This window comes from Aquarana catesbeiana, linkage group LG02, assembly GCF_042186555.1.
Source record: "Aquarana catesbeiana isolate 2022-GZ linkage group LG02, ASM4218655v1, whole genome shotgun sequence".
Classification (NCBI taxonomy): domain Eukaryota; kingdom Metazoa; phylum Chordata; class Amphibia; order Anura; family Ranidae; genus Aquarana; species Aquarana catesbeiana.
Genome location: NC_133325.1, coordinates 235,776,529 through 235,801,261, shown reverse-complemented (window position 1 = coordinate 235,801,261; position 24,733 = coordinate 235,776,529). Strand labels below are relative to the sequence as shown.

At 47.3% G+C, this 24,733-nt stretch overlaps 1 protein-coding gene across 4 annotated transcripts in view; it reads left to right on the top strand.

Annotated features, from left to right (window-relative positions):
• The first annotated feature begins 17,013 nt into the window (after positions 1-17,013).
• DACH1 (dachshund family transcription factor 1) overlaps positions 17,014-24,733 on the top strand; it is a 475,056-nt gene continuing 467,336 nt past the window's right edge. For all 4 annotated transcript variants that reach the window (XM_073614251.1, XM_073614250.1, XM_073614249.1 and 1 more), the window contains exon 1: positions 17,014-18,163. In XM_073614251.1, the coding sequence (XP_073470352.1) occupies positions 17,304-18,163 (860 nt within the window). In that variant the 5' untranslated portion in view covers positions 17,014-17,303. The remainder of the gene's footprint in view (positions 18,164-24,733) is intronic.

The following is a 24,733-nucleotide window of genomic DNA, read 5'->3' as shown; positions in this document are numbered from 1 at the left end:
GTAAAGGATGAGGATGACACAGGGATCAGTAGTCTGGCTGTGTGTTCCACTCTCAGTATGTAAAGGATGAGGATGATATAGTGATTGGTAGTCTAGCTGTATGTTCCTCTCTCAGTATGTAAAGGATGAGGATGATATAGGGATCAGTAGTCTGGCTCTGTGTTCCTCTCTCAGTATGTAAAGGATGAAGATGACACAGGGATCAGTGGGCTGGCTGTGTTTTTCCGCTCTCAGTATGTAAAGGATGAGAATGACACAGGGATCAGGGTTCTGGCTGTGTGTTCCGCTCTCAGTATGTAAAGGATGAGGATGACACAGGGATCAGTAGTCTGGCAGTGTGGTCCGCTTTCAGTAAGTAAGGGATAAGATGACACAGGGATAAGTAGTCTGGCTGTGTGTTCCGATCTTAGTATGTAAAGGATGAGGATGATATAGGGATCGGTAGTCTGGCTGTGTGTTCCGCTCTCAGTATGTAAAGGATGAGGATGATATAAGGATCGGTAGTCTGGCTGTGTGTTCCTCTCTCAGTATGTAAAGGATGAGGATGATACTTGGATCAAGGGTCTGGCTGTATGTTCCCCTCTTAGTATGTAAAGGATGAGGATGACACAGTGATCAGTAGTCTGGCTGTGTGTTCCTCTCTTAGTATGTAAAGGATGAGGATGACACAGGGATCAGTGGCCTGGCTGTGTGTTCCGGTCTCAGTATGTAACGGATGAGAATGACACAGGGATCAGGGGTCTGGCAGTGTGTTCTGCTCTCAGTATGTAAAGGATGAGGATGACACAGGGATCAGGGGTCTGGCAGTATGGTCCGCTCTGAGTATGTAAGGGATGAGGATGACACAGGGATCAGTAGTCTGGCTGTGTGTTTCGCTCTCAGTATGTAAAGGATGAAGATGACACAGGGATCAGTGGCCTGGCTGTGTGTTCCACTCTCAGTATGTAAAGGATGAGGATGATATTGGGATCAGTAGTCTGGCTGTGTGTTCCTCTCTCAGTATGTAAAGGATGAAGATGACACAGGGATCAGTGGGCTGGCTGTGTTTTTTCCGCTCTCAGTATGTAAAGGATGAGAATGACACAGGGATCAGGGTTCTGGCTGTGTTTTTTCTGCTCTCAGTATGTAAAGAATGAGAATGACACAGGGATCAATAGTCTGACAGTGTGGTCCGCTCTCAGTAAGTAAGGTATAAGATGACACAGGGATCAGTAGTCTGGTTGTGTGTTCCGCTCTCAGTATATAAAGAATGAGGATGATACAGGGATTGGTAGTCTGGCTGTGTGTTCCTCTCCCAGTATGTAAAGGATGAGAATGACACAGGGATCAGGGTTCTGGCAGTGTTTTCTGCTCTCAGTATGTAAAGGATGAGGATGATATCGGGATCAGTAGTCTGGCTGTGTGTTCCTCTCTTAGTATGTAAAGGATGAGGATGACACAGGGATTAGGGGTCTGGCTGTGTGTCCCGCTCTCAGTATGTAAAGGATGAGAATGACACAGGGATGAGTAGTCTGGCTGTGTGTTCCTCTCTCAGTATGTAAGGGATGAGAATCAAATATTCCGCGCTCAGGACAAATATAAAAGGAACTGCAGCCCCCCAGAAAAAGAAAATTACCAAGGTGAAATCCAAATAATAAAAAACTCTAATAGGGGAATTGGCGCTGTTCAAGAAATCTATATATCCTAAAAGTAAAAAGTGTGTGTGCATAAAAGTGCATCAACAAATCAAAAAATTAAAAATAAAAGTCCTATAAGGTGCTAGAACTTATGAGATGTGTGTACCACAAAGGCTGTATTCAAACAAAACATCACAAAAAATAGTGAAAATAAGACATCAATTGCATCCACTGTGAAAGTCCAAATATTAAATGTTCGACACAATGTGACACCATATATCAAAATAACATCTATTGTTTCTGTAATTTTAACAAGAAAATCCCAAAAATAATGAAAAAGTGCGTGAAATAAAAAACAAAAAATTTTTTGTTTGAATATGTAAAAATTCTTTCAGTGGAAAAAGTCTGTGGTAAAATAACGCTATGTGCATCAAAATAATCCAATAAAAGTTGTCCTATAAATGTGAAAGAAATGTCTGTGATAAATTAACGGTGTGTGCATCCAAAAATGAGGAGATGAGAGGATGACACAGGGATCAGGGGTCTTGCTGTGTGTTCGACTCTCAGTATGTAAGGGATGAGGATGACACAGGGATCAGTAGTCTGGCTGTGTGTTCCTCTCTCAGTATGTAAGGGATGAGGATGACACAGGGATCAGGGGTCTGGCTGTGTGTTCGACTCTCAGTATGTAAGGGATGAGGATGACACAGGGATCAGTAGTCTGGCTGTGTGTTCCTCTCTTAGTATGTAAAGGATGAGGATCACACAGGGATCAGTGGCCGGGCTGTGTGTTCTGCTCTCAGTATGTAAAGGATGAGAATGACACAGGGATCAGTAGTCTGGCTGTGTGTTCCTCTCTCAGTATGTAAAGGATGAGGATGACACAGGGATCAGTGGGCTGACTGTGTGTTCCGCTCTCAGTATGTAAAGGATGAGGATGATATAGGGATCGGTAGACTGGCTGTGTGTTCCTCTCTCAGTATGTTAAGGATGAGGATGATACAGGGATCAGGGTTCTGGCTGTGTTTTCCTCTCTCAGTATGTAAAGGATGAGGATGACACAGGGATCAGTGGGCTGGCTGTGTGTTCTGCTCTCAGTATGTAAAGGATGAGGATGACACAGGGATCAGTGGGCTGACTGTGTGTTCCGCTCTCAGTATGTAAAGGATGAGGATGACACAGGGATCAGGGGTCTGGCAGTGTGGTCCGCTCTCAGTATGTAAGGGATGAGGATGACACAGGGATCAGTAGTCTGGCTGTGTGTTCCGCTCTCAGTATGTAAAGGATGAGGATGACACAGGGATCAGGGGACTGGCTGTGTGTTCCTCTCTCAGTATGTAAAGGATGAGGATGACACAGGGATCAGGGGTCTGGCTGTGTGTTCCGCTCTCAGTATGTAAAGGATGAGGATGACACAGGGATCAGCGGTCTGGCTGTGTGTTCTGCTTTCAGTATGTAAAGGATGAGGATGACACAGGGCTCAGTGGGCCTGGCTGTGTGTTCTGCTCTCAGTATGTAAAGGATGAGGATGACACAGGGATCAGTAGTCTGGCTGTGTGTTCCGCTCTCAGTATGTAAACGATGAGGATGACACAGGGATCAGGGGACTGGCTGTGTGTTCCGCTCTCAGTATGTAAAGGATGAGGATGACACAGGGATCAGGGGTCTGGCAGTGTGGTCCGCTCTCGGTATGTAAAGGATGAGGATGACACAGGGATCAGTAGTCTGGCTGTGTGTTCCGCTCTCAGTATGTAAAGGATGAGGATGACACAGGGATCAGGGTTCTGGCTGTGTTTTCCTCTCTCAGTATGTAAAGGATGAGGATAGCACAGGGATCAGGGGTCTGGATGTGTGTTCCGCTCTCAGTATGTAAAGGATGAGGATGACACAGGGATCAGCGGTCTGGCTGTGTGTTCTGCTTTCAGTATGTAAAGGATGAGGATGACACAGGGATCAGGGGTCTGGCTATATGTTCTGTTCTCAGTATGTAAGGGATGAGGATGACACAGGGATCAGTAGTCTGGCTGTGTGTTCCGCTCTCAGTATGTAAAGGATGAGGATGACACAGGGCTCAGTGGGCCTGACTGTGTGTTCCGCTCCCAGTATGTAAAGGATGAGGATGATACAGGGATCAGGGGTCTGGCTGTGTGTTCCTCTCTCAGTATGTAAAGGATGAGAATGACACAGGGATCAGGGTTCTGGCTGTGTGTTCCTCTCTCAGTATGTAAAGGATGAGGATGACACAGGGATCAGGGTTCTGGCTGTGTTTTCCTCTCTCAGTATGTAAAGGATGAGAATGACACAGGGATCAGGGTTCTGGCTGTGTGTTCCTCTCTCAGTATGTAAAGGATGAGGATGACACAGGGATCAGGGTTCTGGCTGTGTTTTCCTCTCTCAGTATGTAAAGGATGAGGATGATACAGGGATCAGGGGTCTGGCTGTGTGTTCCTCTCTCAGTATGTAAAGGATGAGGATGACACAGGGATCAGGGTTCTGGCTGTGTTTTCCTCTCTCAGTATGTAAAGGATGAGGATGATACAGGGATCAGGGGTCTGGCTGTGTGTTCCTCTCTCAGCATGTAAAAGATGAGGATGACACAGGGATCAGGGGTCTGGCAGTGTGGTCCACTCTCAGTATGTAAGGGATGAGGATGACACAGGGATCAGGGTTCTGGCGGTGCGTTCCGCTCTCAATATGTAAAGGATGCGGATGACACAGGGATCAGGTGCCCATCAAACACAGCCACTGTGCCCATCAATTGCTGCCACTGTGCCATCAAACGCAGCCACTGTGCCATCAAACGCAGCCACTGTGCCATCAAACACAACCACTGTGCCCATCAAATGCAGCCATTGTGCCTATCGAATGCTGCCACTGTGCCTCCCCTGCCCTGGCGGCGGGCAGCAAGCAGTGCCCTCCATGCCACTCCATGTCTTTGATGTCTTCTTCTCCTCTCCTATAATTGCACACCTGATAGGGGTCCAATCACAGCGCTTGTCGTTTCAGCGAATCAGGTTACAGGTAACAGACTCAAGCACCTGATTGGCAGAAAGGAGATTCAGTGTTAGGAAAGAGAATATTCATTTGCTTTTCCAGCACACCTGGGTGAACTTTTTTGACGCCTAATAGAGCCTATGGCTCTAATCAGGTGCTTAAAAAACACCCCCGCCTCTGTAATTCAGGGTCTCTCACCACAGTGATGGCAGCTGCCCGCGCTAGTTCAGCAGGTCCTTGCTGGCCTTTTCCAGTCCTAGGGATGCTCCTGTCCTGGGGTCAACTAAACATTCAGCCCGAGCCAGTCATGTGGGTGCTGACTCCCTGGTGTGCCCCGCTGCCTCCCTCCAAGATCTGGGAGTTGTAGTTTCCTGGCTGCGTTTCCCTGCTCTCAGTTCTCCAGTTCTAAAATAAAAAAAATGCAGCGCTAGAACAGTAGCATAAAATAAAAGAATATCAAGCAATGATAGAACTAATAAAAGTCCAATATCCCAAGTCCATATATTGAAGAATGGGTATAGTAGTCAGCATCCCTGATCCGTGCAGATAAGGCTATAGGTGAAGATAGGATAATATTCCTCCTCTGGCAGCAGAGGAGTATCGAGTGATTGGTGAGAATTGAAGAGAGCCTATGAGGTTTCTGGGGTGACCCATTTCCCTACGCTTGGTGAGACCACTTTTACCCCAGTCCCCTTTAAAACCCCTCTTTACTTGTACCCAGAGTCTCCTCTACAGCCCCCATCCTTTCATCCCAGTGCCTCCTTCCGTGTATCTCAGTCCCCTGCACAGCCCCCCCCTCCTTGTATCCCAGTCCCCTCCACACAGATCCCCTCCTTGTATACCCGTCCCCTCCACACAGATCCCCTCCTTGTATACCAGTCTCCTCCACACAGATCCCCTCCTTGTATACCAGTCTCCTCCACACAGATCCCCTCCTTGTATACCAGTCTCCTCCACACAGCCCCCCTCCTTGTATCCCAGTCTGCTCCACACAGCCCCCCTCCTTGTATCCCAGTCTCCTCCACACAGCCCCCCCTTGTATACCAGTCCCCTCCACACAGATCCCCTCCTTGTATACCAGTCTCCTCCACACAGCCCCCCTCCTTGTATACCAGTCTCCTCTACACAGCCCCCCTCCTTGTATCCCGGTCTCCTCCACACAGCCCCCCTCCTTGTATATCAGTCTCCTCCACACAGCCCCCCCTTGTATACCAGTCTCCTCCACACAGCCCCCCTCCTCGTATCCCAGTCTCCTCCACACAGCCCCCCTCCTTGTATCCCAGTCTCCTCCACACAGCCCCCCCCCCTTGTATCCCAGTCTCCTCCACACAGCCCCCCTCCTTGTATCCCATTCTCCTCCACACAGCCCCCCTCCTTGTATCCCAGTCTCCTCCACACAGCCCCCCTCCTTGTATACCCGTCTCCTCCACACAGATCCCCTCCTTGTATACCAGTCTCCTCCACACAGCACCCCTCCTTGTATACCAGTCTCCTCCACACAGCCCCCCTCCTTGTATCCCAGTCTCCTCCACACAGCCCCCCTCCTTGTATCCCAGTCTCCTCCACACAGCCCCCCTTGTTTATCAGTCTCCTCCACACAGCCCCCCCTTGTATCCCAGTCCCCTCCACACAGATCCCCTCCTTGTATACCAGTCTCCTCCACACAGCCCCCCTCCTTGTATCCCAGTCTCCTCCACACAGCCCCCCTCCTTGTATACCAGTCTCCTCCACACAGCCCCCCTCCTTGTATACCAGTCTCCTCTACACAGCCCCCCTCCTTGTATCTCAGTCTCCTCCACACAGCCCCCCTCCTTGTATATCAGTCTCCTCCACACAGCCCCCCCTTGTATACCAGTCTCCTCCACACAGCCCCCCTCCTTGTATCCCAGTCTCCTCCACACAGCCCCCCTTGTATACCAGTCTCCTCCACACAGCCCCCCTCCTTGTATACCAGTCTCCTCCACACAGCCCCCCTCCTCGTATCCCAGTCTCCTCCACACAGCCCCCCTCCTTGTATCCCAGTCTCCTCCACACAGCCCCCCCCCCTTGTATCCCAGTCTCCTCCACACAGCCCCCCTCCTTGTATCCCAGTCTCCTCCACACAGCCTCCCCTTGTTTATCAGTCTCCTCCACACAGCCCCCCTTGTATACCAGTCTCCTCCACACAGCCCCCCTCTTTGTATACCAGTCTCCTCCACACAGCCCCCCTCCTCGTATCCCAGTCTCCTCCACACAGCCCCCCTCCTTGTATCCCAGTCTCCTCCACACAGCCCCCCCCTTGTATCCCAGTCTCCTCCACACAGCCCCCCTCCTTGTATCCCAGTCTCCTCCACACAGCCTCCCCTTGTTTATCAGTCTCCTCCACACAGCCCCCCCTTGTATCCCAGTCTCCTCCACACAGCTCCCCTCCTTGTATCCCAGTCTCCTCCACACAGCCCCCACTTGTTTATCAGTCTCCTCCACACAGCCCCCCTTGTATCCCAGTCCCCTCCACACAGATCCCCTCCTTGTATACCAGTCTCCTCCACACAGCCCCCCCCCTTGTATCCCAGTCTCCTCCACACAGCCCCCCTCCTTGTATCCCATTCTCCTCCACACAGCCCCCCTCCTTGTATCCCAGTCTCCTCCACACAGCCCCCCTCCTTGTATACCCGTCTCCTCCACACAGATCCCCTCCTTGTATACCAGTCTCCTCCACACAGCACCCCTCCTTGTATACCAGTCTCCTCCACACAGCCCCCCTCCTTGTATCCCAGTCTCCTCCACACAGCCCCCCTCCTTGTATCCCAGTCTCCTCCACACAGCCCCCCTTGTTTATCAGTCTCCTCCACACAGCCCCCCCTTGTATCCCAGTCCCCTCCACACAGATTCCCTCCTTGTATACCAGTCTCCTCCACACAGCCCCCCTCCTTGTATCCCAGTCTCCTCCACACAGCCCCCCTCCTTGTATACCAGTCTCCTCCACACAGCCCCCCTCCTTGTATACCAGTCTCCTCTACACAGCCCCCCTCCTTGTATCTCAGTCTCCTCCACACAGCCCCCCTCCTTGTATATCAGTCTCCTCCACACAGCCCCCCCTTGTATACCAGTCTCCTCCACACAGCCCCCCTCCTTGTATCCCAGTCTCCTCCACACAGCCCCCCTTGTATACCAGTCTCCTCCACACAGCCCCCCTCCTTGTATACCAGTCTCCTCCACACAGCCCCCCTCCTCGTATCCCAGTCTCCTCCACACAGCCCCCCTCCTTGTATCCCAGTCTTCTCCACACAGCCCCCCCCCCTTGTATCCCAGTCTCCTCCACACAGCCCCCCTCCTTGTATCCCAGTCTCCTCCACACAGCCTCCCCTTGTTTATCAGTCTCCTCCACACAGCCCCCCTTGTATACCAGTCTCCTCCACACAGCCCCCCTCTTTGTATACCAGTCTCCTCCACACAGCCCCCCTCCTCGTATCCCAGTCTCCTCCACACAGCCCCCCTCCTTGTATCCCAGTCTCCTCCACACAGCCCCCCCCTTGTATCCCAGTCTCCTCCACACAGCCCCCCTCCTTGTATCCCAGTCTCCTCCACACAGCCTCCCCTTGTTTATCAGTCTCCTCCACACAGCCCCCCCTTGTATCCCAGTCTCCTCCACACAGCCCCCCTCCTTGTATCCCAGTCTCCTCCACACAGCCCCCACTTGTTTATCAGTCTCCTCCACACAGCCCCCCTTGTATCCCAGTCCCCTCCACACAGATCCCCTCCTTGTATACCAGTCTTCTACACACAGCCCCCCTCCTTGTATACCAGTCTCCTCTACACAGCCCCCCTCCTTGTATCCCAGTCTCCTCCACACAGCCCCCCTCCTTGTATATCAGTCTCCTCCACACAGCCCCCCCTTGTATATCAGTCTCCTCCACACAGCCTCCCTTGTATCCCAGTCTCCTCCACACAGCCCCCTTCCTTGTATATTAGTCTCCTCCACACAGCCCCCCTCCTTGTATATCAGTCTCCTCCACACAGCCCCCCTCCTTGTATATCAGTCTCCTCCACACAGCCCCCCTTGTATACCAGTCTCCTCCACACAGCCTCCCTTGTATCCCAGTCTCCTCCACACAGCCCCCCTCCTTGTATATCAGTCTCCTCCACACAGCCCCCCCTTTTATATCAGTCTCCTCCACACAGCCTCCCTTGTATCCCAGTCTCCTCCACACAGCCCCCCTCCTTGTATCCCAGTCTCCTCCACACAGCCCCCCCCGTATACCAGTCTCCTCCACACAGCCCCCCTCCTTGTATCCCAGGCTCCTCCACACAGCCCCCCTCCTTGTATCCCAGTCTCCTCCACACAGCCCCCCCCCCTTGTATATCATTCTCCTCCACACAGCCCCCCTTGTATACCAGTCCCCTCCACACAGCCCCCCCTTGTATATCAGTCTCCTCCACACAGCCCCCCCTTGTATACCAGTCCCCTCCACAGCCACCTTCTTTCCTTGCAACACAGTCCAACATGTCACTGCCCCCTCTCTTATCTGCAGGTAGAAGACAGAGGATGCGGCATGCTGGATCAGAGGACAGGAGTTTTCCAACTTTAAATTTAACAGACAGATAATTGGTTGCTAGGACCGCCCCTAGCAACCAATCACAGGCGATTTAACTTGAAAAGTTGGACAACTCTCTGCTTGGATGTTTTGTCTTCTACCTTCTGGATAAAAGCAGCGGCGGGGGGGAAGGAGGAGTCACAGGGAGATGAGAAGACACCTAGGCAGGCTGTTTTCACCTGCACTCCCCCCGCCCACTCACTCACTCACTCACTCACTCACTCACTCACTCACTCACTCACTCCAGCAGCGGTACTCTGCAGACAGCACTGGAACTAGCAGTGCAGGGTGTTCAGTCTGCACTCAATGCCACAGCGTGCGGCCGTGCCCCTGGCCCAACTTCCTCAGAGAAAAAAAAAAATTAGCCGGTGTCTTGCCGAGAAAGTTCCCTCGGCGGATAAGTTCCCCCCTGTACTGCGCAGGCGCAGCGCCTGCGCAGTACATACTACTCTCAGCTGCCGGAGATAGCCGAAGCTCAAATGCTTCAATCAGCTGTACACGGCGCCTGCGCTCTGGGTCCAGGTTCCTTCCCCACCATCCAAGTGGACCTAGAGGGGGAATCTAAAAGTGCCGAGCGCAGCAAGGCCGTGCCCAAAGTGTGGCGAGCGAAGCGAGCCTGCGAGGGGCCCTGCTACAGGCGCCGTGTACAGCTGATTTTCAGCTGTTCTGCTTCGGCTATTTCCGCCGATACCTACTGCGCAGGCGCAGTAGAGGGGGGAACTTATACGCCGAGCGGAACTTTCTCGGCAGAACACCGGCGGCCACCAGCCGTTTTGCATGTAAATTGTGGCAGCCTGGGGGGAAATTTCCACCCTGCCCCCCGGCCCAGCCCGCCCCTGGATGGAGATGACAGGAGCTCTCCTCTCTCTATAGAGGATGATGATGACAGGAGGTCCCCCCTCTCTATAGAGGATGATGATGACAGGAGGTCCCCCCTCTCTATAGAGGATGATGATGACAGGAGGTCCCCCTCTCTATAGAGGAATGGAGATGACAGGAGGTCCCCCTCTCTATAGAGGATAGAGATGACAGGAGGTCCCCCCTCTATAGAGGATGGAGATGACAGGAGGTCCCCCCTCTATAGAGGATGGAGATGACAGGAGATCCTCCCTCTCTATAGAGGATGGAGATGACAGGAGGTCCCCCTCTCTATAAAAGATGGAGATTACAGGAGGTCCCTCCTCTCTATAGAGGATGGAGATGACAGGATGTCCACCCTCTCTATAGAGGATGATGATGACAGGAGGTCCCCCTTTCTATAGAGGATGGAGATGACAGGAGGTCCCCCTCTCTATACAGGATGGAGATGATCGGAGGTCCCCCTCTCTATAAAGGATGGAGATGACAGGAGTTCCCCCTCTCTATAAAGGATGGAGATGACAGGAGGTCCTCCCTCTCTATACAGGATGATGATGACAGGAGGTCCCTCTCTATAGAGGATGGAGATGACAGGCATTCCCCCTCTCTATAGAGGATGGAGATGACAGGAGGTCCCCCTCTCTATAAAGGATGATGATGACAGGAGGTCCCCCCTCTCTCAAGAGGATGATGATAACAGGAGGTCCCCTCTCTCTATAGAGGATAGAGATGACAGGTGGCCCCCCTCCCTATAGAGGATGGAGATGACAGGAGCTCCCCTCTCTCTTTAGAGGATAGAGATGACAGGAGGTCCCCCTCTCTATAAAGGATGGAGATGACAGGAGGTCCCCCCTCTCTATACAGGATGATGATGACAGGAGGTCCCCTCTCTCTATAGAGGATGGATATGACAGGTGCCCCCCTCTCTATAGAGGATGGAGATGACAGGAGGCCCCCCTCTCTATAGAGGATAGAGATGACAGGAGGTCCCCCTCTCTATAAAGGATGATGATGACAGGAGGTCCCCCCTCTCTATAGAGGATGATGATGTCAGGAGGGCCCCTCTCTCTATAGAGGATGGAGATGACAGGTGCCCCCCCTCTATAGAGGATGGAGATGACAGGAGCTCTCCCCTCTCTATAGAGGATAGAGATGACAGGAGGTCCCCCTCTCTATAAAGGATGATGATGACAGGAGGTCCCCCCTCTCTATAAAGGATGGAAATGACAGGAGGTCCCCCCTCTCTTTAGAGAATGATGATGACAGGAGGTCCCCCCTCTCTATAGAGGATGATGATGACAGGAGGTCCCCCTCTCTATAGAGGATGATGATGACAGGAGGTCCCCCCTCTCTATAGAGGATGGATATGACAGGAGGTCCCCCCTCTCTAAAGAGGATGGAGATGACAGGAGGTACCCCCTCTCTGTAAAGGATGAAGATGACATGAGGTCCCTCTCTCTATAAAGAATGGAGATGACAGGAGGTCCCCCTCTCTATAGAGGATGATGATGACAGGAGGTCCCCCCTCTCTATAGAGGATGGAGATGACAGGAGGTCCCCCTCTCTATAAAGGATGGAGATGACAGGAGGTCCCCCCTCTCTATAGAGGATGGAGATGACAGGAGGTCCCCCTCTCTATAGAGGATTGAGATGACAGGTGACCCCCGCTCTATAGAGGATGGAGATGACAGGAGGTCCCCCCTCTCTATAGAGGATTGAGATGACAGGAGGTCCCCCCTATCTATAGAGGATGGAGATGACAGGAGGTCCCCCTCTCTATAAAGGATGGAGATGACAGGAGGTCCCCCTCTCCATAAAGGATGGAGATGACAGGAGGTCCCCCCTCTCTATAGAGGATGGAGATGACAGGAGGTCCCCCTCTCTATAAAGGATGGAAATGACAGGAGTTCCCCCCTCTCTATAGAGGATGGAGATGACAGGAGGTTCCTCTCTCTCTATAAAGGATGGAGATGACAGGAGGCCCCCCTCTCTCTCTATAGAGGATGATGATGACAGGAGGTCCCCCCTCTCTATAGAGGATGATGATGACAGGAGGTCCCCCTTTCTATAAAGGATGATGATGAAAGGAGGTCCCCCCTCTCTCTCTATAGAGGATGATGATGACAGGAGGTCCCCCCTCTCTATAGAGGATGATGATGACAGGAGGTCCCCCCTCTCTATAAAGGATGATGATGAAAGGAGGTCCCCCTCTCTCTCTATAGAGGATGATGATGACAGGAGGTCCCCCCTCTCTATAGAGGATGATGATGACAGGAGGTCCTTCCTCTGTATAGAGGATGAAGATTGCAGGAGGTCCCCCCTCTCTATAGAGGATGGAGATGACAGGATGCCCCTTCTCTATAAAGGATGGAGATGACAGGAGGTCCCCCCTGTCTATATAGGATGGAGATGACAGGAGGTCCCCCTCTCTATAAAGGATGGAGATGACAGGAGGTCCCCCCTCTCTATAGAGGATGATGATGACAGGAGGTCCCCCCTCTCTATAGAGGATGATGATGACAGGAGGTCCCCCCTCTCTCTCTCTCTATAGAGGATGATGATGACAGGAGGTCCCCCTCTCTATAGAGGATGGAGATGACAGGAGGTCCCCCTCTCTATAGAGGATGGAGAACACAGGAGGTCCCCCCTCCCTATAAAGGATGGAGATGACAGGAGGTCCCCCTCTCTCTCTATAGAGGATGGAGATGACAGGAGGTCCCCCCTCTCTATACAGGATGGAGATGACAGGAGGTCCCCCTCTCTCTCTATAGAGGATGATGATGACAGGAGGTCCCTCTCTCTATAAAGGATGGAGATGACAGGAGGTCCCCCCTCTCTATAGAGGATGATGATGACAGGAGGTCCCCCTCTCTATAGAGGATGATGATGACAGGAGGTCCCCCCTATCTCTCTATAGAGGATAATGATGACAGGAGGTCCCCCTCTCTATAAAGGATGGAGATGACAGGAGGTCCCCCTCTCTATAAAGGATGGAGATGACAGGAAGTCCCCCCTCTCTATAGAGGATGGAGATGACAGGAGGTCCCCCCTCTCTATAGAGGATGATGATGACAGGAGGTCCCCCCTCTCTATAGAGGATGATGATGACAGGAGGTCCCCCCTCTCTATAGAGGATGGAGATGACAGAAGGTCCCCCTCTCTATAGAGGATGGAGATGACAGGAGATCCCCCTCTCTATAGAGGATGGAGATGACAGGAGGTCCCCCCTCTCTATAGAGGATGGAGATGACAGGAGGTCCCCCTTTCTATAAAGGATGGAGATGACAGGAGGTCCCCCTCTCTATAGAGGATGGAGATGACAGGAGATCCCCCTCTTTATAAAGGATGGAGATGACAGGAGGTCCCCCCTCTCTATAGAGGATGATAATGACAGGAGGTCCCCCCTTTCTATAGAGGATGGAGATGACAGGAGGTCCCCCTCTCTATAAAGGATGGAGAGGACAGGAGGCCCCCCTTTGTATAGAGGATGGAGATGACAGGAGGTCCCCCTCTCTATAAAGGATGGAGATGACAGGAGGTCCCCCCTCTCTATAGAGGATGGAGATGACAGGAGGTCCCCCCTCTCTATAGAGGATGGAGATGACAGGAGGTGCCCCTCTCTATAAAGGATGGAGATGACAGGAGGTCCCCCCTCTCTATAGAGGATGGAGATGACAGGAGGTCCCTCTCTTTATAAAGGATGGAGATGACAGGAGGCCCCCCTCTCTCTCTATAGAGGATGATGATGACAGGAGGTCCCCTCTCTCTATAGAGGATGATGACAGGAGGTCCCCCCTCTCTATAAAGGATGATGATGAAAGGATGTCCCCCCTCTCTCTCTATAGAGGATGATGATGACAGGAGGTCCCCCCTCTCTATAGAGGATGATGATGACAGGAGGTCCCCCCTCTCTATAAAGGATGATGATGAAAGGAGGTCCCCCCTCTCTCTCTATAGAGGATGATGATGACAGGAGGTCCCCCCTCTCTATAGAGGATGATGATGACAGGAGGTCCCTCCTCTCTATAGAAGATGAAGATTACAGGAGGTCCCCCCTCTCTATAGAGGATGGAGATGACAGGATGCCCCTTCTCTATAAAGGATGGAGATGACAGGAGGTCCCCCTCTCTATAGAGGATGGAGCTGACAGGAGGTCCCCCTCTCTATAAAGGATGGAGATGACAGGAGGTCCCCCTCTCTATAGAGGATGGAGATGACAGGAGGTCCCCCCTCTCTATAGAGGATAATGATGACAGGAGGTCCCCCCTCTCTCTCTATAGAGGATGATGATGACAGGAGGCCCCCCTCTATAAAGGATGGAGATGACAGGAGGCCCCCCTCTCTATAGAGGATGGAGATGACAGGAGGTCCCCCCTCTCTATAGAGGATGGAGAAGACAGGAGGTCCCCCCTCTCTATAAAGGATGGAGATGACAGGAGGTCCCCCCTCTCTCTCTATAGAGGATGGAGATGACAGGAGGTCCCCCCTCTCTATAGAGGATGGAGATGACAGGAGGTCCCCCTCTCTCTCTATAGAGGATGATGACAGGAGGTCCCCCTCTCTATAAAGGATGGAGATGACAGGAGGTCCCCCCTCTCTATAGAGGATGATGATGACAGGAGGTCCCCCCTCTCTCTCTATAGAGGATGATGATGACAGGAGGTCCCCCTCTCTATAAAGGATGGAGATGACAGGAGGTCCCCCCTCTCTTTAGAGGATGGAGATGACAGGAGGTCCCCCCTCTCTATAGAGGATGGAGAAGACAGGAGGTCCCCCCTCTCTATAAAGGATGGAGATGACAGGAGGTCCCCCTCTCTATAGAGGATGGAGATGATATGAGGTCCCCCCCACTCTGTAGAGGATGGAGAAGACAGGAGGTCCCCCCTCTCTATAAAGGATGGAGATGACAGGAGGTCCCCCCTGTCTCTCTATAGAGGATGGAGATGACAGGAAGTCCCCTCTCTCTATAGAGGATGGAGATGACAGGAGGTCCCCCTCTCTCTCTGTAGAGGATGATGATGACAGGAGGTCCCCCTCTCTATAAAGGATGGAGATGACAGGAGGTCCCCCCTCTCTATAAATGATGATGATGACAGGAGGTCCCCCCTCTCTATAGAGGATGGAGATGACAGGAGGTCCCCCCTCTCTATAGAGGATGGAGATGACAGGAGGTCCCCCTCTCTATAAAGGATGATGATGACAGGAGGTCCCCCTCTCTATAGAGGATGATGATGACAGGATGTCCCCCCTCTCTATAGAGGATGGAGATGACAGGAGGTCCCCCCTCTCTATAAATGATGATGATGACAGGAGGTCCCACCTCTCTATAGAGGATGATGATGACAGGAGGTCCCCCCTATCTACAGAGGATGGAGATGACAGGAGGTCCCCCTCTCTATAAAGGATGGAGATGACAGGAGAACCCCCTCTCTCTCTATAGAGGATGATGATGACAGGAGGTCCCCCCTCTCTATAAAGGATGGAGATGACAGGAGGTCCCTTCTCTCTCTCTATAGAGGATGGAGATGACAGGAGGTCCCCCCTCTCTTTAGAGGATGATGATGACAGGAGGTCCCCCTTTATAAAGGATGGAGATGACAGGAGGTCCCCTCTCTCTATAGAGGATGGAGATTACAGGAGGTCCCCCCTCTCTATAGAGGATGGAGATGACATGAGGTCCCCCTCTCTATAGAGGATGGAGATGACAGGAGGTCCCCCCTCTCTATAGAGGATGATGATGACAGGAGGTGTCCCCTCTCTATAGAGGATGGAGATGACAGGAGGTCCCCCCTCTCTATAAAGGATGGAGATGACAGGAGAACCCCCTCTCTCTCTATAGAGGATGATGATGACAGGAGGTCCCCCCTCTCTATAAAGGATGGAGATGACAGGAGGTCCCTTCTCTCTCTCTATAGAGGATGGAGATGACAGGAAGTCCCCCCTCTCTTTAGAGGATGATGATGACAGGAGGTCCCCCCTCTATAAAGGATGGAGATGACAGGAGGTCCCCCCTCTCTATAGAGGATGGAGATGACAGGAGGTCCCCCTCTCTATAGAGGATGGAGATGACATGAGGTCCCCCTCTCTATAGAGGATGGAGATGACAGGAGGTCCCCCCTCTCTATAGAGGATGATGATGACAGGAGGTGCCCCCTCTCTATAGAGGATGGAGATGACAGGAGGTCCCCCCTCTCTATAGAGGATGATGATGACAGGAGGTCCCCCCTCTCTATAGAGGATGGAGATGACAGGAGGTCCCCCCTCTCAATAGAGGATGATGATGACAGGAGGTGCCCCCTCTCTATAGAGGATGGAGATGACAGGAGGTCCCCCCTCTCTATAGAGGATGATGATGACAGGAGGTGCCCCCTCTCTATAGAGGATGGAGATGACAGGAGGTCCCCCCTCTCAATAGAGGATGATGATGACAGGAGGTGCCCTCTCTCTATAGAGGATGGAGATGACAGGAGGTCCCCCCTCTCTATAGAGGATGGAGATGACAGGAGGTCCCCCCTCTCTATAGAGGATGGAGATGACAGGAGGTCCCCCCTCTCTATAAAGGATGGAGATGACAGGAGGTCCCCCCTCTCTATAGAGGATGGAGATGACAGGAGGTCCCCTCTCTCTATAGAGGATGATGATGACAGGAGGTGCCCCCTCTCTATAAAGGATGGAGATGACAGGAGGTCCCCCCTCTCTATAAAGGATGGAGATGATAGGAGGTCCCCCTTCTCTCTCTATAGAGGATGATGATGACAGGAGGTCCCCCCTCTCTATAAAGGATGGAGATGACAGGAGGTCCCCCCTCTCTCTCTATAGAGGATGGAGATGATAGGAGAACCCCCCTCTCTCTCTCTCTATAGAGGATGGAGATGATAGGAGAACCCCCCTCTCTCTCTATAGAGGATGATGATGACATGAGGTCCCCTTTGCCCCCGGTGTGTCTATGTACTGGAGGATAGTCCAGGTTGCCGTAGCCCCGCCCCCGCTCGGTGTGACAACAACAAGGAGCCGTGCTCGGAGCAGACAGGCAGCACTTTCAGGCGGATTTCTCGCTGTCATTCGCTGTCGATGTTTGATCAATGTGCTGCCAGGGAGAGCCGGAGCCGAGCGATCCTCCTCCTCCTCCTCCCGCTCTCCATCTCCTAACTTTGTAGTAGACTTGGGAAGACACAGCGTCAGCCCCTCCGAGGGATCACACAGCCCGAGAGCAGCGGCGGTATCGCGGGGACCAATCAGCGCTGTGCCCGGTGTCCCTCTGATGGTAGAGCCGTGCCCCGTGTACCCCGGTGTGCCCCGTGCCCGGTGCCCCGTGCAGGAAGTTTGTTGTGTAGTGAGTGCCGGTGTATCGGAGTGTATTGGGAGGTCCTCCTATGTGACCATGGCCGTGCCGGCTGCTTTGATCCCACCGACTCAGCTGGTGATCGCTACGTCCGCACCGTCCTCATCCACCAGCTCGTCTTCTTCTTCTCCCACCCCATCGATCACCCCTTCTTCCTCCGGTCCCAGCCTCTACAGACCGGAGCCCATTGCGGCCACCACCGTCACATCCAGCCTCAGCAGCCCCCCTCTCACCAACATCTCCAGCACTAGCAGCAATCCAGCCGCCGGGGCTGGAGGGAACAACTGCAGCAGCAACAGCCCCAGCTTGGCCAACACCACCAACAACAACATCAGCCACCACCACAACCCTCTATCCAACACCCCCAGCACCTCCACCAGCACCACCAGCACATGTACCAGCAGCAGCAGCAGTGCCCCCAACCCCAACCTGCCTGGCAAGCCTGTCTACTCCACTCCATCCCCAGTGGAGAACATCCCACAGAACAATGAGTGCAGGATGGTGGACCTGAGAGGGGCCAAGGTGGCCTCCTTCACCGTGGACGGTTGCGAACTCATCTGCTTGCCCCAAGCCTTTGACCTCTTCTTGAAGCATTTGGTCGGTGGGCTGCACACCGTTTACACCAAGCTCAAGAGGCTGGAGATCACGCCGGTGGTGTGCAACGTGGAGCAGGTGCGGATCTTGAGAGGATTGGGGGCCATCCAGCCAGGGGTCAACCGGTGCAAACTCATTTCCAGGAAGGATTTTGAAACCCTGTACAACGACTGTACCAACGCCAGGTGAGTCTGCTTTGATCCGTCTAGAACTGGGTTTCTCAACCAGGAAGCTTAGGGTTCCTCTAGAGTTTGCTAGGGGTTCCCTGAGCAATGAGCAATTTCTGCCCCTTTAGATAAGTTCCCAATTATACCATTGATCTTTTTAACTATCTGCAATGAAGTAATTTTTCCCAATGTCCACAGGTGTAAGGAGCATTCTTCCCACTGACCATCACACTAATGTATCATGAGTTGTAGATATATATTCACTTTTAGTAGGGGTTCCCTGAGACCAGAAAGTTTAGATATAATCATTTTTTAATAGACTGGAAAGTTATTTCAAGGTGTCTTAAAAGGCTGAGAAAGGCTCATCTAGATCTCCATCCACCAAGCTAACCTTGGCAAGACACTAAGACCCAGAGTAAACCACTGGTATGTTTATCAAATATCTTCTTGTTTGTAAATCTAGACTGTGTGTACAAATACACAAAGGTATTCAGTGAGTATTATGTGTTGTTTTGCACAATTTGTTCTAGGTGGGAATGGAAGAGTTGATCTTACAACTTTAGGTGATGCCTCTAGTCCTCAATTTCCAACTCAACTCCCCCCCTTGAACTCGCCTAAGAGCGTTCAATTAACTCTTCTCTACATCTTTGTTCAGAGGAAACACTTGTACTAACGGTTCACAGACATTCAGCAGGTGGTATGGCTTACATGTTTTGAATTCTTGCAGCAATGGCTAGTTCCTCAAATAGATACATACCGTTATTATAAATGAGATTGTCATGGGCCAGCAAAGAAAGAGTCATTGAAATAGATGGAGTTGAGTTTTACAAGAGTTTCCTGAAACAGTTTACTCCAGCCTAGGGGGGGGGGGGGGGGTGACTCTTAAGTAGTGGATTTTAATGTTCTTTTACCCTTGATGCTCCAGAATGAGTAAAAACATTTCCCTTCTCTGATTATGTTTTTTTACTGACACCATAAGATATTGCTACTTTGTGAAGTTAACTGTTCTTTGATCCTCCAGGATGGTTGTGTTAGCTTCCATGGAAAATATTCATTAATAAAGAAAAGCCACACCAGCTTTTATGATCGTAAGTCTGCTTAGCACGTGGTAAAACTACCGTTTGTTCCCCTCTGGAAGCATTCTGAAACTTTAATGCTGAGGAACAAGTAAAAGGCATTAAGGCAAATTGTTAAAGGGGGCCAGGGAATTGTGAGAGGTGTCTAGAGGGAAGCTTATTAAAATTCAGTGCTAAAAGTCATCTTGAAACATTAGACAGGGAACCAGAAGATTATTCCTGTAAACAAACAAAATAAAGTATACTCCAGGGGGGAAGGGGATTTAGTAGTGGAGTTTAATTTGCGGCATGTGGTAACTAGAGTTTAGGGTAGGTGCGATTATTGGTTGTGGTATCAACATGTGACAGCTAGAGGAATTCACTGGGGATTTACATGTTTAGATATGAAGAAAAGAGCAAGTGACCTACTGGGACACTAGAGAGCTGGCTTTTCTCATGGGGACAGCTTTCACTAGCAAGCTCAGTGCTGGGTAGGAACCATAAATTCACTGACCCTTTGAAGGTTTTATTATCCAGCCAGATTACAGTACACATGAAGTTTAAGTGTATAGAAGGGTCAATCAAGCTCTCTAACAAGCAGATGGGCATATCAACAGGAGCGGAGTGGGCAAATCTAAGATTAAAAAAATCATGTTATTTAACCTTGTAAACATTTTCTGCTATTACAGATTAAGTGCAAGGATGGTCCAGTTCATTACTTTGAAAGAAGACACTAGTCAGCACAAACTTTTTGCATTAGACTTTATTTATTTAAGTCTTGGTTTAAAAAATCATTTATTTAAATAGAGGCTGTTTAAAAAAAAGAAAAACTTTTTTTACATAAATTTTACATTTTTTAGTTTATTAAGTAAAAATGGGTAAAAAAAATGTTGGCCTATTTTCATTCTGTATAGGTGTGTTGTTAAGTAGATCTATATCCTATACATCCATTAATTAATTTTAATATGTAAATTAAAAAAATAGCAAGGATTTAAAAAAAATAGATATATTTTTAGTTTATTAAGTAAAAATAGGTAAAAAAAGTTGGCCTATTTTCATTCTGTATAGATGTGTTGTTAAGTAGATCTATATCCTATACATCCATTAATTACTTTTTAATATGTAAATAAAAAAAATAGCAAGGATTTAAAAAAAAAAAAGATCAATCATTTTATTCATCAGATAAAATCAAGGCGTTTTTTTTCCAGTGCAAAACAAATGTTATTCAGATCCAAAATATTGATCCACCATCCATTAATAATATATTTGCATTTTTTTACTGCAGTGAGAAAGCACACAGGGCTGAATATGTTGAACTGATAAGTTATTAAAAAAAAAAAAAAAAAAGTTACATACAAAGCAATAGTACATTTCGGTTTAATCATTTATTATGTTTTAATTAGCACACTGGTGTACTGTACAATACAGTTTCACACAGGGCACCAAATATACACATTCCCAAACCTAATGTTCCATTTTGGAATGCTTTTGTTCCTGCATGTTCCATTTGCAGTTAATTAGTTGATGTGTTTATCACTGCTTACTTGTGGTTCTGACCTTTGACCCTGTCTCATTTATTTATTATTTTGTTGTACATACAGAATGTGGGTGAAAATAGCATGCTTAGCAATGCATGTCCACAGATGTAAACTGTGAAACGACCAAAAAAACTTAGATAACATATAGGAGCTAACTCTAGGGGTAATTGAAGCATTCCTAGGTTTTGAAAATTTGTTTAAAAAGATGTGCTTTTGCAGGAAATAATGCTTTGCCTTAATATAGTTATAAGCTGTTTCACAACAATTATATTTGCCTAAGTGAAATTGCTATTTCAAGACTGACTTATCCACTTTAACGGTGTTGTCATCCGTTTATAAGCAATAATTAATGATTTAGCGTGTAGCTAATGTTGGAGGAACTTTTTTTTTTTTTTTTTTTAAAGTAGTATTGGGCAATAACTCATTTGCTGTTCATTTGTTGTTCCAGGAATGTATTGTCTAATGAAGAAAAACGTAAACATTCATTGGCAAGATTTATTTTCTACCTCCTTTTTGAGTTGCCTTTTTTTTTTGTGTGTAGTTTTGGAGTAGAGGCATACAATTTGAGTGATATAGATGCAGGTGACAGTTTTATTAGGGCATTGTAATGGGAGTTTTAGATGTTCTTCGCTGCTTACACCATTCTCTTTTGTGTTCTTCCGGCTAATTACGTAGCTAAAAGAAAAGGAGAAAGATAATAAGAATTATATACAGATTTAAAAAAAAAAAAAAAAAAAAAAAAAATATATATATATATATATATATATATATATATATATATATATATATATATATATATATATATATATACCTTACTTGGTGATCAGTATACTGACTCAATTATCAATGATACTGTTTCAATTATCTAAAGCTATTTTTACATGTTTGGGAATTAATTTTTATTGTTAATTTTATCTTTATTGATCCATTTCTGAGTTTTATTATTCAAATTTAGTGAAGAAATCTACTTTCTGACTGTGTGTACAGGTATCACCAATAAGTTTTACACCACTTTTTGTGCAACTTGCAGTAGGAACTTGAACATTGTTATGTTTCACCTTTGCAGTGTGCGTCCTACTAAAATAAGTGAGTTTTTCAGATCCTATTGGATGAAGATATGGGGGTGACTCCATACCCAAATCGTCCACGTTTTATAAAAGCACACATCATTTCTGTGCCTAGATGATGCCACTGTTTAGAGGAATCATTTGCAAACTATACAACAAGCTGCGATACTATGCATTTTACTCGTTTATATTGTTCACTTAACTAGTTCAATTAAAATATTATTTACATCGCCATTTATACAATGTAATAGTCCACAGGCATTTGACTAGGTAATGTAATAAATACATATATATATACAATATATACTATACATATATATATATATATATATATACTCAGCAAGTATCAACACAGCACAGGATATTATTTGACAGCATAAAAGTATCAGGTTGTATCTGCAGAAACATGGATATTTAGTTGAAACATTAAATGTATAACCTTATATAATGGATAGTAGAGTGTACAGGACAGACTGCTGTCTATTATATAATCTTACCAAATAATTGTCAAGTTCACTGAAGGGGTTATGTGAAGTACAAGATGCATTTTATTAAAGCTAGAAGTCCCATTTTGTTGATCTATCATCTTTGGAAAAGTATATCTTTAGAAAATCCATATCACCTGTCATAATCAGAATTTACTATCTATAGATTACCTTTCCAAAGGCCCTCAAAGCAATTTACACTTATAGCTATTCTGTTACTACTCAATTACAGTTGGATAGCCGGAGGCACAATTAAATGCAGCTTGCCCAAGGTCAAACAAGGAGTCACTTGCACTGTCATAGAAAAACACACATGTTTTTTTTGCCTATTTCAAACCCCTTATCTGAAAAAAATTAAAATAAATGTAAAAAAAAGTCAGCTAGTAAACTTAGTACATACAAAAAAATAGGTATTATTTCATATTTGAGTTGATAAAATTTAGTTTTGAAAATAAATATATTAATGTAGCAATGAAGGCAATTTTGTATAAATATATATTTCACATTATAATATCCTTGGCATTTATAGAAGAAATTAATCTTGACTAAAATCAACAAATAAGATGCAATAATAGTACAGAAATCCCTAAAACGTGGATTGACTGATTTCAGAAACTGAATTGAAAACGCTGCTGAAAGGTGTTCAAATCAATATCTGTTGATCTATAAACATGGCTTCAGTATGTAGCAGTATTTTAATTCAAAGCACAGGTATGTTTTTTAATGCAATGTACATCAAGCTCAAGTAAATACACAACTGAAACTTTGAAACATGTCTGTTAAAAAACAAAACAAAAACAAAAAACAAAAAAAAAACAAAAAAAAAAAAAAACAAACAAACAAAAAAAAATATATATATATATGTGTGTATATATATATATATATATATATATATATATATATACACACACACATATCTATCTATCTATATAAATAAATATATCTGTATCTATATATTGATATAGATATTTATATCTATATCTATATAGATATAGATATCTATATAGATATATATATTCAAAAATGCTGATTTTAAATAAGTATACACAGATTGGGTCATATGCAGTGTTTTCATGGCTTTTAGTGTACTGGAACTGCTTTTAGTGTACTTGAATGAAATATAGGCATTTGTTTTTTTTTTTTTTTATTTTGTACTGTATCTCTTCAAATGCAATTAGATGATTCAAAACACCATGCCATGGATTATTCTATTATTTAGGGTGATCTTCCTTAAATATGTAGTAGAGCTTTTTCTACCCAATTACTTCTATAGACACCAGCATGGAATTATCTTTGGCAGTGCATGTTAGCTTGATACAGGTAATAGAGCAGAACATAAGTCAAGTATCACTTTGACATTAAAACATGATATTAGCATGCGTCAAAGATCTGTCTGAGATTTTGTTGAACATTTTTTTAAAGCAAGGCTTATTGAGATACATCATGATACTGGTTCTTGAACATCCCCAAGACAAGCAGTCAGCACCCAAAAATTTACACATAACTGCATACTAGACGCAGCAGATTAGGTGACACAAGCTGCTATTGAAAGTACTATGCGGTGTGTTAAACTTATTTGTGAGGTGTAAGCAAGTCAATGCAGTTCACCAAAGAGCATCAACACTGGAATGGTAAAACTGCAATCATTTTATCACAATTTCTACAATAAATATTACTGATAGATGGCTTTGCAAACACAACTTCAGCTTGTCTTCAGTGATCTTCACTTAAAGAACCAAAAACATTGTCTGTTCTTTTGTCCTAGTGTGGGTTTAAAGTATCCCTCTGCATTGTTTTCAGTTTATTACACACCACTTAACCTGTTTTCTTGTAGTGTTCAGTTACGTAAATTATAGTTATACTCATGGTAGTATGCTATGCATTTACAGATTGCATGCATCAGATTGGACCTTAGCCATGAAAGCCTATAATGCAAAGTGGTAGTATGTAGCATTAGATAATAGGACAATTGTCCATCTCACTAGCTTTTCAAGTGCTTGTAGCTCTGAACTTTTAACCAGCAGTGGTTGTGCCATGTTTAAAGCAGCAAAGGGACCCCAGGGACAGAAACTTGACCTGCTTTTATGAAACCGTAGAATTACATTTATTCAAGTTATCCCATGGGAAAAGAGTCAGCAGATTCCAGCCCAATCCCCATTATTGAAGTCAGACAGGTCATCTTTAAATTCTTTTACACACATTTGATTAAATGTTTCAGGTTATCCTGATACCATTTTTTAAAAAATGATATATTAAATGCATGCATATACACACACGCGCACACACACACACACACACATCAAAGGGCAGTGGACATATATTTCCTCCAGACAGGGAAGTAATATACAAATAAAATAAGGTATTTATCAATCATTAAAAACTCAGCAAGAAAAAGTTAAACATTAAAACATTGCAGCATGTGTATTGCATGAAGTCATTTTAA